This window comes from Podarcis vaucheri (genome assembly GCF_965113315.1).
Source record: "Podarcis vaucheri genome assembly, chromosome: 8".
In the NCBI taxonomy this organism is placed as follows: domain Eukaryota; kingdom Metazoa; phylum Chordata; class Lepidosauria; order Squamata; family Lacertidae; genus Podarcis; species Podarcis vaucheri.
Window position 1 is genome coordinate 79,315,829 of NC_138766.1, and position 15,952 is coordinate 79,331,780.

The 15,952-nt window shown below is 44.8% G+C and overlaps 1 protein-coding gene and 1 long non-coding RNA gene across 6 annotated transcripts in view; one reads left to right on the forward strand and one right to left on the reverse strand.

The window, feature by feature from the left end:
* Positions 1–15,952, forward strand: part of COL14A1 (collagen type XIV alpha 1 chain) — a 147,309-nt gene that overhangs the window by 129,042 nt on the left and 2,315 nt on the right. For all 5 annotated transcript variants that reach the window (XM_082235396.1, XM_082235397.1, XM_082235394.1 and 2 more), the window contains 2 exons: positions 9,990–10,067; positions 10,319–10,474. In XM_082235396.1, coding sequence (XP_082091522.1) covers positions 9,990–10,067; positions 10,319–10,474 — 234 coding nt within the window. The remainder of the gene's footprint in view (positions 1–9,989; positions 10,068–10,318; positions 10,475–15,952) is intronic.
* The window catches only part of LOC309539699, a 357,400-nt gene that overhangs the window by 78,282 nt on the left and 263,166 nt on the right, over positions 1–15,952 (reverse strand). The gene's annotated exons all lie outside the window — the stretch shown is intronic.

Sequence of the window (15,952 nt, forward strand, 5' to 3'; positions counted from 1 at the left end):
CATCTAACAATTAAGAAAATGTATAATGGTGAAGGTAAAGGGACCCCTGACCATTAGGTCCAGTTGCAGACGACTCTGGAGTAGCGGTGCTCATCTCGCTTTATAGGCCGAGTAGCATGACTAAGCTGCTTCTGGCGAACCAGAACAGTGCATGGAAACGCCATTTACCTCCGCGCCGGAGTGGTACCTATTTATCTTCTTGCACTTTGACCTCCTTTCGTACTGCTAGGTTGGCAGGAGCAGGGACCAAACAACGGGACCTCACCCCGTCGCGGGGATTTGAACCGCTGACCTTCTGATCAGCAAGCCCTAGGCTCTGTGGTTTAACCCACAGCACCACCTGTGTCCTAAGATAATGTATAATCCTCTTTGCGTGTTGCAGAAATCGGGCAGCTGTCTCCATAATTTATGCATTGCATGAAGAAGTAGGTTTTTCTTTTAATTGGTCCTGAGTCTTCATGTCCATCCATCGTTACCTTTAACTCTCACCTTCCTCCTAATAAGCTCTTTGTTGTGGTTTTGCTTTAGTTGTTTGCTCTGTAATGTGCCAAAAATAACTTATGGGGCAGCAGTACAGAGGGCACAAAAGCAAGGGTGGGTGTGTTTGTGTGGAGGTGGCAATATCCTCAAGGAGTTTAAGCCTGCTGACACTTAACTAGTTTAAGGCTTAAATCCTGCACACACACACACACACACACACAGAGAGAGAGAGAGAGAGAGAGAGAGAGCGCCCTGGGACCTGCAATTGGTCCAAAATTCTTAACCATTCCAACAGAGGCTTGGACTTACTTTGGAGTAAACAGGCATAGGATACTTCTTTAGTTTTGCAATCCAATGCACACTTTTCCCGGGAGTAAGCCACATTAAACTCAATTGATGGTATTCAACTAAATTTTACTCAGACCTATTGAAATCATTGGACCCAAATTAGTCGTGCTCATTACTTTCATTGGGTCTCCTTTCAGTAAAATGTGGTTGAAAAATGACCCAGCGGTGCTTATCTTTGAGTAGACATGCAAAGGATTGCACCGTGAGTCTTTTGGGAGCAAATACAACTGACAGAATGATGCTAGTAAGTCCCACAGGGCTCAATGAGACTTACTCCCAGGTAACATGTGTATAGTATTACAGCCTAAGTGACTTCGAGTGCACAATATGGGGGTTGTATTGCATGTTATATTCCCTGCGCGTGAAAGCCATTTTGCATGCTGTAATGGCAGCTCTTCGGTCATTTCTGTGTGTCAAACATTTTGCTCAGTAGTCATGCTGTTGGCTCTGATGAGGAAACCTTTAAGTGACCTCTGAGACTGCCTCCCACCTAAAAGGAGGAGAAAAAGGAAAGAAAACCAAAGTCTCTGAGGCCATAATTCTAATTACTTCAGTGTAAGAGGAGAAAAGATTTAGGAGGGCGAGCTTGTCAGCCCCGGGTTTCTATGGCGAAGCTGAACAAAGGTGACATTGTTCGGTGGTATAAGGGAAAAGAGCGTTGAGGTAGGAGGGAAAGGGGAAGTTGGAGACAAGAAAGGGACCGATTCACTGTTAAAGGGGGTGGGCTAAAGAGTTGTGGGATGCTGGAGGAACTGCCTGAAAAGCATAATTATTTGTGCCACTTAAGCAAATGTCTTGGAGTGTGGAGAACTTAACGCAAGGATTAGGTAGATGTACAAGATAAAGGAGGACAAACGATGTTTCAGATTGTAGTAATAATTCGCAAACACGCAACAACAAACTTTATAGCCTTGTCTGTAGCTTGCAGGGAGCCTGCCAGGGAATTCTGCAAAGGAGCGATAGTTTGCAATTACGAAAAGAAGAAGAAGAAGAAGGCATGGGATCAAAGTTCCCTCGTTCTCATTATTTCTGTTGCTAAAACAGCTGTCAAAGCAAAAGAGACTTTTTGGCAGGACTTGCTTGGAATTGATATATACGAACATCTTCACCAGCATTAATGGCCATGCTTTCTAATGTCAAAAACTGGTCCTGGGCCAACGCAGAAGTAGGGCCAACTACGTTGCATAGTTCAGAAAGCTGACCTTGGGCTAAAAACTGCTTATGTCAGAGTAGACTTGCAAATGTCCCGTAGAAATAAGCTCCCTTGAGCTTGTTGCACAGTTTCAGTTCATTTTGGTGGGACTTGCACTGAACCTCCCAGTTGATTATGCCATTAAGAACATAAGGAGAGACCTGGTAGATCAGATCAAGGGTTCAGCTAGTGCAGCATCCTCAGGAGCATCCCATCCCCATCATCCAGCCCGGACACTGAGGTCCAGCTCTGAGGTCCTTCTGATGGTTCCCTCCCTGTGAGAAGTGAGGTTACAGGGAACCAGGCAGAGGGCCTTCTCAGTAGTAGCACCCACCCTGTGGAACACCTTCTCATCAGAGGTCAAGGAAATAAGCAACTATCTGACTTTTAGAAGACATCTGAAGGCAACTCTGTATCGGGGAGTTTTTAATGTCTAATGTTTTACAATTTATGTGCTGTAAACTGCCCAGAGTAGCTAGGGAAACCCAGCCAGATGGGTGGGGTACAAATAACAATAACAATTATACTGTCAGAGAGGCTAGCCAGACACCTCTGGAAAACCCACAAGCAGGGCTTGAAGACAACACCCCTCTGAATATTGAGTCCCTTTAACTATCAAAACTTAATTTACAGACCTGTCTCTCCTTGAATTTGCCTAATCCACCTCTGGCACAGCCAGAGTCACTTAGCAGTCATTGCTACATCTTCTGGCAGGCAAGCACAAAAGTTAGTTTTGTGTTGTGGGGGACATTATTTCCTCTTGAATGTTAAGGAGAGTCTGATGAGTCACACCAAAAGCCCATCTAAAGGTAAAGGGTAAAGGGACCCCTGACCATTAGGTCCAGTCGTGACCGACTCTGGGGTTGCGGCGCTCATCTCGCTTTATTGGCCGAGGGAGTTGGCGTACAGCTTCCAGGTCATGTGGCCAGCATGACTAAACCGCTTCTGGCGAACCAGAGCAGCGCACGGAAACGCCGTTTACCTTCCCACCGGAGCGGTACCTATTTATCTACTTGCACTTTGACATGCTTTCAAATTGCTAGGTTGGCAGGAGCAGGGACCGAGCAACGGGAGCTCACCCCATCGTGGAGATTCGAACTGCCGACCTTCTGATTATCCAGATTCGGTCACAACTGGATCTAATGGTCAGGAACCCTTTACCTTTACCCGGCCACTGCTTCTGGTTGCAGTATCCTGACTACGTCCAGAAAATTTCAGACATATGGCAGCCCCAGTATAAGTACTGTGTTGTCCTAGCAAAAGGACAGAATCAGGCTGCTAGCTTCACATCCCCCAAGCTGGATTCTTCCTTGTTGTTAAAACTAGATATGATCTCAGCGAGTCTCCTGCCTAAAATTTTATTTAGGCTGTTTGAGAATTTGGAACCCAATGTCCTTTGGGTGGAGGCGGGGGGAGAGAAACAAGCCATAAATAATGTTGAAATAGCTAAGAGATGTTCATTTGCCTGGATATGCATGCTTTGGGCAATCACTCACCCTGAGAAGCGGTAACTCTCAAGGCGAGGTGGTGAAAAGGAATTGGGAGAAGCCAGCTAAAGTTGAAGTTGGGGCGGGAGCAGAGAGGCGTTTGGACTATTAGAAGAACTGTTCTGTTCAAAAGGGGATGAATTTTCACCCGGATGGTTCATTGCTCTGGTAGGAATGCATTTAGCAGAGGTGTTCCTTGATCTCTGTTTGATTATTTCGTTTGTATCCCACCTTTTCCTATATAATGTTCCAGATTATTTAGGTACTGCACACTCTCTGATCCTTCCTACGCCCACAAAATGCTAATCTTTAAACCAAATGCAGTAAAACAAGACTGTAATTTATGTTTTAATAAAGCAGGGGAAATTGTCGTGAAAGGAGGCTCTCTCCCTTTTCACTTCCCTCTGGTTCCTATCTGCAAATGAGCTCCTCATTAGCATTTTTCCTATCCGAAAAGCACCATCACTCTGCCCTGTCACTGCAGATAAGAGGTGGGATGAAATCAAGATGATGCAAAGGAAGGAAAAGGCTCTCTGAAGTCCTTTTTTGTGCTTCTGCCAAATTAGATAGCTTACAATTCATTCCTGCATTAGCGGTTTAGTGTCACTAAGCACATGCTTCCTTTATAAGAAGTTATTTTTAATAAATTTTTGTTTTTTTAAAAAATAAAAGTTAGTAATTCTGAGAGGTAAACTATGTTAGCTTGCCAGTGACCGAGCGAGCAAGCAACTTTTCAATGGCTTGACTATGACTGAATTCATGATGTTGACACCCATTATTGTTGTTTAGTCATTTAGTCGTGTTCGACTCTTCATGATCCCCTGGACCAGAGCACGCCAGGCACTCCTGTCTTCCACTGCCTCCCGCAGTTTGGTCAAACTCATTTTAGTAGCTTTGAGAACACTGTCCAACCATCTTGTCTTCTGTCGTCCCCTTCTCCTTGTGCCCTCAATCTTTCCCAACATCAGGGTCTTTTTTTCAGGGAGTCTTCTCTTCTCATGAGGTGGCCAAAGTATTGGAGCCTCAGCTTCAGGATCTGTCCTTCCAGTGAGCACTCAGGGCTGATTTCCTTCAGAATGGAGAAGTTTGATCTTCTTGCAGTCCATTGGACTCTCAAGAGTCTCCTCCAGCACCATAATTCTAAAGCATCAATTCTTTGGAGATCAGCCTTTATGGTCCAGCTCTCACTTCCATACATCACTACTGGGAAAACCATAGCTTTAACTATACAGACCAGTGTTCTTATCTGTTTACAGTTTTTAAATATTCAATAAACCATTTCCATTCTTTTATATAAAAAACTTTTATCTTGATTTCTTATTTTTCCCCAGTTAGTTTCGCCATTTCTGCATATTCCATAAGTTGTTGTATTCATTCTTCTTTCATTGGGACTTCTTCTTTCCATTTTTGGGCAAATAACATTCTTGCCGCTGTAGTCACGTACATGAATAAATCTCTATACAGTTTGAGTAGTTCTGTCCCTATAATTCCCAAAAGGAAAGCTTCTGGGTTCTTTGAGGGTGTTTTTTCCCCAAAAGTTATTTTAAACATCTTTTTCAATTCATTATATGTCATTTCCTAGAAATCCCCTTAATCCTGATTTTATTTCATTCTTCAGTAGATTTACAAAAAAGAAAAACAAACATGAATAAATAAATTTTAGAAAGGAACAAGGTTAGACGTGGATGCACAAAGCAATTTTTTAAATAAAGAAAAGCAAGACAGTGCAGTATACAAGGCTGGGCCTCGATGGTGGTGGCTCCTCCTCACCCAGCAGCTCTCCAGCAGCTGCTATAAGCTGCCCAAGGGAGGAGACCAGTGGTGGAGACTATGGAAAGGTAACAGGACAGTACCTCGAATCCACCACTCGGGATACATTCCAGCTGATTCTCCTCCCTGAGCTTGGTGGCAGCAGTACTGGCGGCGGAAGCAGGGACATTCCTGGATAAAATCAGAAGCTGGGATGGCTTTCGTAATTCCAGGACTGTCTCTGGAAAATTGGGACAGTTGGAGGATAGTTTATTTGTGGTTCCTTACAGTTCCAGGGACGTGGGTGGCCTGTGTTTTAAACCACAGAGCCTAGGGCTTGCCGATGAAAAGGTCAGCGGTTCGAATCCCCGCAACGGGGTGAGCTCCCGTTGCTCGGTCCCAGCTCCTGCCAACCTAGCAGTTCAAAAGCACATCAAAGTGCAAGTAGATAAATAGGTACTGCCCCGGCGGGAAGGTAAACGGCGTTTCCATGCGCTGCTCTGGTTCGCCAGAAGCAGCTTAGTCATGCTGGCCACATGACCCGGAAGCTGTACGCCATTGGCCAATAAAGCAAGATGAGCGCCACAACCCCAGAGTTGTCCTCGACTGGACCTAACGGTCAGGGGTCCCTTATGGTTCCAGGGCAGTTATATGTGACCCCGGACTCTGCTTGCAAAAGTTTTGGGGCAGATGTATCTTTTCATTTCCATTCAATGTGTATCTTGCTGAAATCCTGCAACTTTTCATACCACAAATGTGTGTTGTTGTTCTTTTGTCCTATCCCACCTTGCTTCAGGGGTCTGGTTTTGGCATCATGTAAATGCCTACCTTTTTGCTGTAGGTGTTTCTTTTTTGTGGGATCTTCGGGTTGTTTTTTTAGTAAGATGGAGCTGAAGATTTTGCGGTTGATTTTTGCGGGTGTGCTGTGTTTTCCTTGCTCTTTATTCTGTTAGAATTGTTTTATATTTTGAATGGGATTGTCACCTGCTCTGGGGTCACGTGATGCTGAAAGTTTACCGTATAAATAATAGAAATGTTTCAAATAGCGCTGGGTCCAAGGCGGAGGTCTGGAGAATCACTCTGGTGCTTTCGCTGCTTGCCTGTACTCCCTGCTTTCTGAGTTTAAAAGCACACATTTCATAAAGCTGGCCTCCTGAATGCATATCTGAATCTTTAATTATAACAGAAAGCCATGACCTCAGCTTTCCTGTAAGCCTGAATATGATAGCATCGGTCCAAAAAAAAAGAAAGAAAAAGAAACGAAAAAAACCTCCAAAAACTCTGGGATACCAGCCTAGGAGCTTGGCCTGGTTTCTGCTAATAGCTTTGCTCAGCTTGTGCCAAATCACCTGACTGTGCCTTGCCTCTGAAACAACACTGTAAGATATTCAGCCTCATTCTCCGCCCAGATGAGGCCCGGGAGCTTATCGTCCACTAGTTAGTTTGGGTTTTAAGGCAACTATCCGTGTCGACATGAATTCAGTCTTAATATATTTTGCTTAAGTTGGGAACTGTTGCTACAAACCATACCTTGTAAGAGGCCTACGAGAGTGTGATCTTATTATATATATATTTTTTAAAAAGAAAAATTAAAAGAGAAAGAGGCTGTATGATCTTGGCCACTCATTTTAGGTATGCAAAGATAATAGGAGAGAGAATGTGGTTGGAAGGGATATGCTGCAAGTGTTTTTTCAACAGGTTGTTGTTGTTTAGTCGTTTAGTCGTGTCCGACTCTTCGTGACCCCATGGACCAGAGCACGCCCGGCACTCCTGTCTTCCACTGCCTCCTGCAGTTTGGTCAAACTCATTTTTGCGAGCAAGCAACTTTTCAATGGCTTGACTATGACTGAATTCATGATGTTGACACCCATTATTGTTGTTTAGTCATTTAGTCGTGTTCGACTCTTCATGATCCCCTGGACCAGAGCACGCCAGGCACTCCTGTCTTCCACTGCCTCCCGCAGTTTGGTCAAACTCATTTTTGTATCTTCGAGAACACTGTCCAACCATCTCGTCCTCTGTCGTCCCCTTCTCCTTGTGCCCTCAATCTTTCCCAACATCAGGGTCTTTTCCAGGGAGTCTTCTCTTCTCATGAGGTGGCAAAAGTATTGGAGCCTCAGCTTCACGATCTGTCCTTGCAGTGGGCACTCAGGGCTGATTTCTTTAAGAATGGATAGGTTTGCTCTTCTTGCAGTCCACGGGACTCTCAAGAGTCTCCTCCAGCACCAGAATTCAAAAGCATCGATTCTTCGGCGATCAGCCTTCTTTATGGTCCAGCTCTCACTTCCATACATCACTACTGGGAAAACCATAGCTTTAGCTATACGGACCTTTGTTGGCAAGGTGATGTCTCTGCTTTTCAAGATGCTGTCTAGGTTTGGTCATTGCTTTTCTCCTTAGAAGCAGGCTTCTTTTAATTTCGTGGCTGTTGTCACTTTTCAACAGGAGCAGTCTCTAATTTCAGCATTTATCCCTGAAAACTTAATGGTCTCTTGGTTGTCTTTTGAAGATTCCCCCCCCCCCTCAAGTTGCAATCCTTTGCCCATGTACTTGGGGGTCAAGACCCGTTGTGCTCATTGCCACTTGTGATCTGGTGAGACACGTGTAGGTTTGTGCTTTGAAAGCTGTAAGGAATCGGAACACATTCTTTAAACAAAGTCATTTTGGCAGCCGGCAGCATTTTTATTCTTCGAGGGGAAGTTTAGAATTTCACACCTTCTCTGCTCAGCATCTTTTGTGGGCTGTGAGTGAGGTGATTCTTCTTGATCTGGGTCTAGCGCTGTGCTGAATTGGAAGAAATATTCCCCCTGTGCAGTTAAACGCTGCAGAAACTGTGTACAGGTGGGTGCAAAGGAGTTGCACATCTGAAACAATCGAGCCATAAATGAGAGCCATTGCACCTTCTGGCATTGATAAGTGAGTTCACGAAGCTATAGCGGCGAAAGGGAATGGAGGAAGACATCATTTTTACATTTAACAGGCAGGGCTTGCACCACCTTCTCTATTTGAGCTCTCATTTTTTGTTAAAAATATTCTAAAACCATCCCTATGCAGCTTAAGGAATGAGTTGCGCTTACAGGAACATCCGATAGCGACTGTTACATCAAATTATGGGAAGTGTTCTGATATTCCTACCGTTTTAGAGGAGGAAAATAAAATCCTTGAGCATGCCATTATAGCAAAACTGTCTAGCTACTTAAGAGTTAAAGAAAGACAACAACATTCTTAAGAAAATGCGGTTTGTTCAATGATCAGAACAACAAGGCTGATTCTTTGACAGATGCAGGTATTTGGAACGCTGTCCATTTGAAATTTGTTGGTTTGTTTATCTTAAATATGTAAATATTGGAACCACAAAAATCTACATGAAATATATTTCTGTGGTTCTAATAAAACAAATACTGAAATAAAAATAAATATCAGTTTGACAGCATTCCAAATAAATGCCATATCTGTTGAAGAATGACCCTTTACGCATAATTTATTCTTATTTAAGCTTAAATGTGGATCATATTGTGTGTATATGTGTGTGATTCAAGTAGGAGTGGGATGCCAACCAGTCTTTTAGGTGCCAAAAGACACTTCTGTAGTTTTCGTTGCTAAAGACTAACACAGCAAACTCTCTGGAAAGTGTTAGTTTTATTGTTGGCGTCCGCCTGTCTTGAGAGACAGCAGAGGTGTGTCCTATTTGGGGTGAGGTCAAACTGTTGGAGAGTTACAGCACCTGCTATGGCTGTAGAGACCGATACAGGAGAGACATGTTTTATTGTAGCTGGGGCAGATGAAAGCATCCGGTTGTGCTGCTGCAGATGCGCCATGGCGTTTCTTCTCTCTGCTAAAACAAATGTCAACAATAGCGTAAAGTGGTACCTCGGGTTAAGAACTTAATTCGTTCTGGAGGCCCGTTCTTAACCTGAAACTGTTCTTAACCTGAGGTACCACTTTAGCTAATGGGGCCTCCCGCCGCTGCTGTGCCGCCGCCGCACAATTTCTGTTCTCATCCTGAAGTAATGTTCTTAACCTGAGGTACTATTTCTGGGTTAGCGGAGTCTGTAACCTGAAGCGTCTGTAACCTAAAACGTCTATAACCCGAGGTACCACTGTACAAAACTGGGATTTATGCTTCAACCAGAAGATTGAGGAGATCATGCAATGGGGAAGTGGAGGCCAAACCAGAACTGTTGTGTGAATCGACATAGCTTTAATATAAATACGTTAGCAACTTCTGACTACTGTATCCAGGAAGGGTCTTTATTTTGCTGTATGTCAGCAATGTCTTCTAAAGTAGCCCAACAGGACTTTGTAAAGAGCCACTACAGTGGTACTTTGGGTTGCAGACACTTCAGGTTACAGGCGCTTCAGGTTACAGACTCCGCTAACCCAGAAATAGTACCTTGGGTTAAGAACTTTGCTTCAGGATGAGAACAGAAATCGTGCGGCGGCAGCAGCGGGAGGCCCCATTAGCTAAAGTGGTACCTCAGGTTAAGTAGAATTTCAGGTTAAGAACAGACCTCCAGAACGAATTAAGTTCTTAACCCGAAGTACCACTGTATAACAGGAAACTAGCTATAGCAACACCTTCCAACAAGGCTGTAACAGAAGACGCAACAGAGCCATTTTTCCTTGGCCTCCCTTCCTTTTCTTAATTAATAAAAGATGCTCATGGAGAAGCATTAATCAACTCCCCCCCTCCCGCCCCATCTGTTCTGATTTTTATCCTTTCCTCTTAACAGGTTTATCGGGAGAGAAGGGAGAGCGAGGGAGCCCAGGTGTCGGGACCCAAGGCCCCCGGGGCCCACCAGGGGCAGCAGGTAAATTCGCCGTAGTGACCATATGCCCAAATGATATGCAAGGGTCAGTACAATTAAATGTGCATTCCCACACAGAATGAACAATAGTCGGGACAAGTAAAGTCTGGCTCCTTTACACAGAGTGGCTGCATAATAAAGAACACGTGTGAAATCACGTTTGGTTACTCAGGTAGTCCATACCTGATGTTGCTCTCTCGTTCTGCAGCAGTGGCAAGGTGATGTTCTGACAGCCGTTTCTGTGTTCTGTGCAGGGCCTCCAGGTGAAAGCCGTACAGGTACCCCAGGACCACCAGGTTCACCAGGTGCAAGAGGACCACCTGGCCATACAGGTGTTCCTGGGCCGCATGGCGCCTCAGGGCAACCGGGATACTGTGATCCCTCTTCCTGTGCTGGATATGGAACAGGTGGTGAGTATGTTTTTCCGAGTTAGCCTCCTCCCACCACACACACGTCTTCAAAATGAGGTAGCTCAGTCAGTAGAGCATGGGACTCTTAAACTCATGGGTCGTGGGTTCTAGTCCCACTGTCAGGTGCTGGTGTGGTTGCTCGAGAGCAAACAGGCAAGACACCAACCTGACTTTTCCAGGCTTTATTATCTGCACAATTTTACAATGCAGAGCGTCGCAAGTCCATGTCTGCTCAGTTGCTAGCAGAATCTGGGAGTGGGCGGTCCTTATACCTTCCCCAGCATAACAGCCGTGTGACCTCCCCTCTCTGCGCCAAAGACTACTGCACAGAATGGGCGCTGGCAAAGAGGGACTTGCCTCCCCTCCGCTTTGCTCAGGGTCGGTGTTGAGGCTCTCCCTAGCATCTTCTGATCCCAGCACTCCCTCCCCACTGGAGGCGGGGTTTCCCTCCTCTCCAGAGGTGGGGCTTCCCTCCTCTTCCAGAGGAAGAACTGCTTCGTAAGATCTTCGGAGGCTCCCTGTAACACAACTGCCCTTCCACCTCTTGCCTCTGAGCTGATGGCAGTTCCCTGACACCCACGTTGGGTGAAAGATTCCCGCATTGTAGGGGGTTTTACCCTCGTGGCCCCTTCCAGCTCGACGATCCTAGCGCTGTACTGATTTTTTGTGATGCTCGGTTTTCACTGAGTAAGTTGTGGCTTCAGGAACAAGGGAAAGGATCTGCAAAATCAGACACAACACACACACCGCAGTTACACCTGTTTTCAGCCATTGCTCTTCCAAATGATTTTGGAGCTATTCTTTTTACCTGAAAGGACCTTGTAATTAATTGCCCCAGCCCACCAGGGATCTCATTGTAAATGTGATGGTGTCTTAGGGGCGTGCAATCTAACCAGCTTGGCTACTTGGTCACGGCAGCGAAGGCAAACAAAATTGCACTGCCTTCTCTCGGAAGACCCTCAAAAGTCCATTTGGACACATACCTGTGTGCGCACAGGTACACACCCTTGTATTCTGACACAAATGTGCATCTGGGCCACTACGGATACAAAGTTAGTGGGTTTCCTCTTCCCCATAGGCACACCTGTCTGAGCATCCCCTCTGTGTCCACATATAAAAATAAATCATTTCCTGATCAGTCGTCAATACCATTTTAAACATTTCAAAAGAAATCTAAGTACAGAATCTCAATGTGCACAAAAGCAACAAAGCCATATTAAAATCACAGAACCATGGAGCATAGAGCATATTTTCTTAACTGTAGGGACTTTTAGTTGAAGGGGGGGGGGGTTGGGAATCCTAGAGAAGTTTGGGGTTTCTTTTAATCTTTATAAATGTCAGTAAAGTAGCCAGGGTGGCCGTCCCAAATCAGGGAGTTCCAAAGATAAGAACATAATGCTGAGGCTGGCTTCCATTCCAAGGAAAGAGAATTCCAGAGATCTGTTGCCACCGAGCTAAAAAACCCTTGCTGGTTTCCTTCGCAGTGGTGGCAGCTTTAGTGTAAGGCAGGAGAAATTTATGTCAACTGATCATACTGTTCACATAGGAGGCTCAAAGGAACTTCTCCTCTGTGAATTTGTCTTAATCCTCTTTTTTTTTTTTAAATATTTTTATTGGGTTTTCACATTTTATATAGACAAAAACAAAACACAGAACACCAAAACAAACATAAAAGACGACAAACATGTACAATTTCCTAACATCTTATTTTCTAACCCTAGTCCTTGACTTCCCCCCACCCCCGCCCTTGCCTCCCTATTCCCAAATTTATGTCAGCAAGTTGGCATTTCCTTTTCCATCTTAATATTAATCCTTTTATAAAGAAAAACAAAAATAAATTTTCCCTAAGTTGGACCCCAATTCTCTTCCCTCGATTTCTCATTTTTTCTTAAATAATTTTCTTATTAACTAAACCCCCTGGTCTTGAGTGTTGTTTGAATTTAAATGCTTCCCTCCCTCCCATCCCCGGTTTGCGTCCTTTCCCAAGACATGTCCAAAATAACAGTTTTTAGCCTGGGTTCCGCACGTCCGAGGCTCTCAAATCTCTTTCAGTCCCTCTCCGCCGGTTTTGTTGGTAGTCCTTTTTGTCGGTCATCGAGTCTCGAAAGAGTTCCTTCACGATCAATCCAATCAGTCCATAGTCTCTTCCCATATTTAGAAACAACTGCTGAAGGATTTCCACGAGGCCTGAGTCTTGATGATAATCAAAATCAAAGTCTATGTGAAGGCCCCAATTGTACTTCTTTATTTCAAGTTCCTGAATTCCATAAACTCCCGGGGCCTCCACTTTCGTCTTCTGTATCTTTCGTAGGCTTAAAATGGATTTAATCCAATAGTCTCCTTGCTTGTGTTCTCCAGATGTCGGCTTCTGGTTAGTATTTTCCCACTTAACTTGTTCTCTTTCTTGTTTTGTCTTCTCCTCTTCTTTGTTTATTATTTCGAATTCATCTGTGGGTTCTTTCTCACTCAAGTCCTCATTACATTCAGCAGAGCTACTTGTTTCAGAATTCAAGGTCATCAGTTGTTTACTCATAGCTGTAGTCTGCTCCTGTAAGGTTCCCACCAGTGAAAACATCCTTTCGATTTCTCTCAGTATCTTTCCACCCACAGCTATTGTAATTCCACAGAATTCCCCCTAGAGGGAATCTGGTTACTTAATGTTCTTTTCTCCAACAATCCTCTGTCCTGTTATTGTTTCTTTGTTTCCAACAATTTTGATTCAATTGTAACTCCTTTTAATCCGGAGAGATCTTAGATAGCAATTTTTCCACTGTTAACAGTCCATTTGACAGCTTTGACAGCTGTCAAATTCTGCTCCTCTATACAGGCTCCAAAGCAGGTCGCTCCCGGGCCCGGGAGGGAGGGTTGTTTACAACAAAACAAAGTCTCTTCCAACACTCCACTCTCCTGCTCAAATTTGCCTTTCCAAATCTTGGAAGTTACTGTCTTTTTGAAACTCACCCTTTACAGGGTAGGCACTCCAGCTTAGCTCTTATATCGTTGCTCTGGATCGTCTGCAAGGGGGGGGGGTGGGGACTTCCTTTTAGCACACCCCCCGGTCGTCTCAGATTCAGAAGGTAAAATTTTTAAAGTTCAGTTCCAAATTACTCACGGGTTCTTTTTTTCAGTCCAAATTTCAAGGAAGGAAGTCAGCGCTCTCCAGTTATGGCTCGCGGCTTCGCTCAGCGGCGGTAGCGATCGACTCTCAGTGCCGCGCCGTCCCCCGTATCCCCTCCGTAGCCTTTAAAAAGGCTCTTCGCGAATCAGGGGGGGCGCTTAAGGCACCCGCCGAGTCTTCAGTCCGCAGGCTTCCACGCCTGCGGTTTTTAAGGGTCCCCGTGTCGCCGGCACGGCAAAGACCCATCCACCGCTGAGCCGATTCCCTCCGGAGCTCGGAGGGAATCCGCCATTTCCAGATCGCGCCAACCCGGAAGTTCGAATTTGTCTTAATCCTCTGTTAAAGCCATCTAAATTGGTGGCCACCCCTGTCTCCTATGGGAGCGACCTGCTTAATTTAAGTCTGCATTGTTTGAATAATAATAATAATAATAATTTATTATTTATACCCCCTCCCATCTGGCTGGGTTTCCCCAGCCACTCTGGGCGGCTTCCAACAAAACACTAAAATACAATAACCTATTAAACATTAAAAGCTTCCCTAAACAGGGCTGCCTTCAGATGTCTTTTAAAAGTTTGGTAGTTATTTTTCTCTTTGAGAAAAATCTGGTGGGAGGGCGTTCCACTGGGCGGGTGCCACTACCAAGAAGGCCCTCTGCCTGAAGAAGCGCTTTATTTTATATGTCCCAAATCCTCTGACATTGAGCTCCATTGGCTATCCATGAGTCCTAGTGTTAGTGGGAGAGGGAGAAAAACTCGTCTCTATCCACTTTCTCCATGCCTTTATACATTTCCGATATATCACCTCTTCCTTGCCTTCTCTCTAAACTAAAAAGCCCCAAACTTTCTGAAACTCTGCCACGTCACTTAACCGCAACTCAGCCCTGATGTCACAGCGCCCAGAGTTACGTGTGTCCAAATGTTCATGTTCCCCTGGTCTTAGAAATGCCGCCGATATATTTTGGCAGAGAAGCACGTCAGAACGGCCTTGTCGTTCTTCTGCCCTACGCTCTTCCAGAAATGCAGGAATTATTTTGGAGAGTGACAGTAGGGGAACCATCGTAAAATGATATTGCATCTGCGGGGACGAAGAGGCATCCTTGCCAAACATGGTTATAAATCCTCAGGCCTACCTTTAAAAAACTACTGATTAATCTGAAGTGCTCCCCTGTGTGAACCACATACACAGGCTAAGCAGCCATAACTACACCTGTGTGTCCGCATTGCAGATTTGAATAGCTCTGGTTGCCTGTTGGGCAGGGAAAGGAAAATGGTCGGGACTCAGTCCCTGTCAAGCAGCCAGTAAGTTCTAAACACTATATCCAACTAGAGCTAATCATGCACAGCCACAGTGCTGAGGAGGGGAATCATAAGCATTGTGATCTACTTCATTGGGTCAGGGAACTGTCAGGAGCTTGTCCTACACTCGAGTAGGACCCTGGCAGAGACACATGCCTGACTGGCATGTTCTCTCCCTCCTGGTCAATCGTTCAGGAGCCTCAAAAGCTTTCTTCAGCCTGAACATCACAGCGACCAATGCCAACAGACACCGGCACATTTAGGGATCCGCAGAGTCTTCACAACTTGCATGACAGACCTCAGCAACTCAGCATTTTGGCTAATCTACTTGATTTACATATAAACACACATGGAGTCCTGCAACATGGCTCCCTCTCTCTCTAGCATCAGACAGCAAAAAGAGAAAGAACAATGGACAATAGTCCCACTTCACGGAACACAGTAACACAAACACCCTGTCTCCGTCACTTCCCACTTTGTGGAGTCAAAACGTATACCGTCATGTGAAAGACAACAATCCCATGACTGCAATCATGGAGCAGGAATTCTAACAGGAACATGCCCAGTTATCTCATTCAAAGAGGAAAAACAACCTTTTAACCTTGTAACTGAAGCAATTAAAACCCCATATAAAAACCAAAGAGCGTGTGAAGTGCAGGGCGTTTTGTTTCTTCATCTCTTGTGCTTGTCATGTGCCATTGTCACATTGTCTAAAATAACCCAGTCCAACTTTCTTGAATGTCTTGTTTGTGTCATCCATCTCCTGGTTTTAACCTGATCTGCCTTGGTTGGTTGGGAGATCCCTGGCTGAGAAGCTCCTCGTTCATGTTTGTCTAAACAGCATGGGAGACCTGAGTGTCACTAACTAAGCTTCTTGTAATAATCTGAATCGGCAGTGCATATAGTTGTAATTCATGAATGACAGTCTTTTTTTAAAAAAAGAAATCGGACTAAAATACCCCCATTGCATGGAGAGATTGTGTCTTGACGATGTTTCTTGAACAGTGGTTTTCAAATGGTGTTCTTTGAGAGCATTATCTTTGACTGGTTCCACCCATTTTT